This window comes from Pinus tabuliformis, chromosome X (genome assembly GCF_031772625.1).
Source record: "Pinus tabuliformis cultivar Carrire ecotype Pingquan chromosome X, CPIR1, whole genome shotgun sequence".
Classification (NCBI taxonomy): domain Eukaryota; kingdom Viridiplantae; phylum Streptophyta; class Pinopsida; order Pinales; family Pinaceae; genus Pinus; species Pinus tabuliformis.
The window spans coordinates 1,130,195,119-1,130,198,273 of NC_142308.1; the positions used below are offsets into that span (position 1 = coordinate 1,130,195,119).

The following is a 3,155-nucleotide window of genomic DNA, read 5'->3' on the forward strand; positions in this document are numbered from 1 at the left end:
TCTACACTGGTTTTGAGCTTAACTACTAATAAAAAAATATTTACATATAATATTATTTAAAATTACTATATATAAAATATAATTAATATTTTTAATTAAATTATTTTTTTAATAATATTTTAAAGTCAAATAATATTATTTTAATTAATTATAAATAATAATAAAAAAATTAAAAAAATTTACAATCAATACAAACAATGTAAACTTTGAAACGGGAACTATAAACTCAAAAGGAGAACTTTGGCAAAAAAAACATCAAAAACAATGCTAAAAACAAAAAGTGTGTATACTGGAATGATGATTTTTTTTTTAGGGTCAATTTTGAACATGTTTTAAAAATGGCAGTGAAAACGAAATTTGCATGCAAAAAAAAAACCTTGAAAACGAAAAATAGTTGATACTGGAACGATGATTTTTTTTTAGGGCCAATTTTCAACATTTTAAAAAAATGCTAGTAAAACCAAATTTTTGTGTGCAAAAAATAGTTGTTTATGAGGAAAAAAACACTAATGTTTTTTGTATAATAACATTTTTCTTTCTTAAGTATAAATTCAACATGTTTTCAACCATAACATCCTAGATACAAAAAAAAATTGGAATTTTTTCAACCATAAAATAAAAAAACCATGACATTATGAACAAATTACATGACTAAATGAATCAAAATCTCATTATTTGTATATTTAATGAAACATACATTATATCTTTAATTTAATATTGCATTGCAGATATTCTAAACAATAAAAATTATCATAATTAAGACATATAATCCAACTGCAAGACTGTTCAATATTCTGGAACAAGTTCTAACATGTGTTTGGAATATCTTCTTGGCTGTTGATGCCCATTGCCAAGAAGCGATCCATCCAAGATGAATCTTTGTTCTTGCAGGACGTTTGTTTTTGAAGCATCTGTTTGAAGAATGGCTGGTTTTCTGACAATGCTTACATGGATGAAGATCAAAACAGTGATCTTTCAAATTGCCAACTCAGTCACAGTGTTGGCATTTCACGATCTGTTGTTGTTGTTGCTGTGGAAGAGGGGCAGAATCTGAAACAACTGAAGCTGAACTGTCATGAGGAGTAGGTGCACTGTCATGAATGAATCCAGCACTCTGAAACTGAATGGGCTTGGCATAGTCTGGAATATGAAAGGACAAGTCCTTGTCATATCCAAGACCAGTTCTGTGCTTGTTGTGGACAAGCTGGTCCCAAGGTCTGATGATGGGCTTGGGAAGTGCAGACTGAGTTTCTGCATCTGCATATATAACTGCTGCTTTATTTGAATGAACTGTACCATTATTGACTTGTTGTTCATGGGAGTCTGTTTCATTGTTCTGAACAGAAACAGGTTCAGAATGATGACTCCACTGCTGTAATTCTTTCTGCTGCAGTTGTGATTCGAGCTGCAAAAACTCTATCTTTTCTTGTGCATATTGCAGACATGTTTGAATGTCTGAAAGAGAGGCTTTGTTAATTTTGACTGTGCTGTTAGCAGTGGACATGATTAGAGTTCTCAATAATTCTAATATTCTTTCAAGCTTAGCCATTTTTCTACACCTTAAAAATCTCCAAATCCCACAGAAAAATGTAAGCTGCTAAATATCTTCAAGTTGCACAAGAGAGCCCTATAGCTTAAAGGGAAAAATCAACCAGAGATATCTTGAAACTGTCAAAATTATACAAATATCACCAGACTTTCAGAGATTCTGTTCTTTAAATTCAGCAAATGTTAGGAAGAACAGTGGCTGTAGATAAGTGTAACCACAGAAAATACAAGTTTGTAGCCTTGGGGCTAGATCATTCTTTATGGAAGTCGCTGTAGAAAATACAAAGTTGGCCTATGCAGGTCACGAACCAACTTTAGAAAGATTGCTTTAGGCCTGGAAGTTACAAGGCTATTGGAGGAGTACACCTGGTATAGGCTCCTTCTATTAAGAAATTGAACAAGTTGATTGCATACGCCACTGAAATAAACTCAATCTTCTGTATAGGTAGTTTCCCGCTTTGTGCTCATCAAGCCCTGATTGATTGAATCCTCCCGGCAGGCTCCGCCCCTTTAACATTGCGCTTTTTAAAATTAAGTTGCTCGCGTTTCTTCCTTTTCTCAGTCCCTCTGCTGTTCGTTCTTTCCTTAAATACTCTACGACGTCTTAACCTCAGACAGTACATCAAGCACAGAAATGTCTCGCAGTACAAGAAGCACAGAAATGTCTCGCTTAGTGGAGCCACTGGTGGTGGCGAGCGTGATCGGAGATGTTCTTGGATATGTTCGTGCCAGGCGTTGATCTCATTGTTACCTACGCTACCAGCCAGGTCAACAATGGCTACGAACTGAAGCCCTCAGCAGTTGCATTGCTTCCTCGCGTCGACATTGGGGGTGAGGACCCCGGCAACTTTTACACTCTGGTAATGGACGTTGAATACATATGTTTTAACAGCAATAATAATTCTTTGATAATAGTTCTTGGAGATGAAGATGAAAATCCAATGCGAGCGTTGTATATCCAATGGCGTGCGGTAGATCTAACAACATTGGGCCAAAGCCCCTTGCCTTTCCATCGATTCGCGGCGCGTCTGCATTGGCAAAGAATTTAAATTCTAGACAGAATTCTGAGTAAGAGCGTCGCTGGAAAACAAATTCCAAACTGAAATCTGAGCAAGAGCGTTAATTCCAGAATGAAATATGAGCAACAGCGTCCCTGAAAAATAAATTCCAGAATGAAATCTGAGCAAAAGCGTCGCTGAAAGTTAAATTGCAGAATGAAATTAGCGGACGAATATCTTGAAGAAAGAACAATATGGAGGCCAACAGCGTGGAGAGGGCAGAGGCCTGCAGCGTATGGAGGCCTGTTCACTGCATATAAAATTAAAATCGTGAATCTACTAGGCGATTCTTAACAGCTCAGCCTTTGTAGATAGGTCCATCAAGGAATCCGCTTACGAACTGATGTTTGATAGAGCAATTGGGTTTGCTCCATACAATGATTACTAGAAATCAAACCTCCTTGTAGCGTTTCTACAACAGATTCACTGCGTATAATGCGTGAAATCCAATCCAACGTATTCACTGCATATAATGCGTGAAATTTCTGAGCGATGTGACAGAGATGTCAGTCAGGAGTAGCGTTACCAGCAAAAACGTACACAGTGACA

At 36.4% G+C, this 3,155-nt stretch overlaps 1 protein-coding gene across 1 annotated transcript; it reads left to right on the top strand.

Moving 5' to 3' along the window:
- Positions 1 to 2,255: 2,255 nt before the first annotated feature.
- On the top strand, positions 2,256 to 2,597 carry LOC149143812 (protein BROTHER of FT and TFL 1-like). Its single transcript, XM_089451947.1, has one exon. The coding sequence runs from the start codon at positions 2,256 to 2,258 to the stop codon at positions 2,595 to 2,597; it is 342 nt and encodes a 113-aa protein (XP_089308073.1).
- Positions 2,598 to 3,155: the final 558 nt, after the last annotated feature.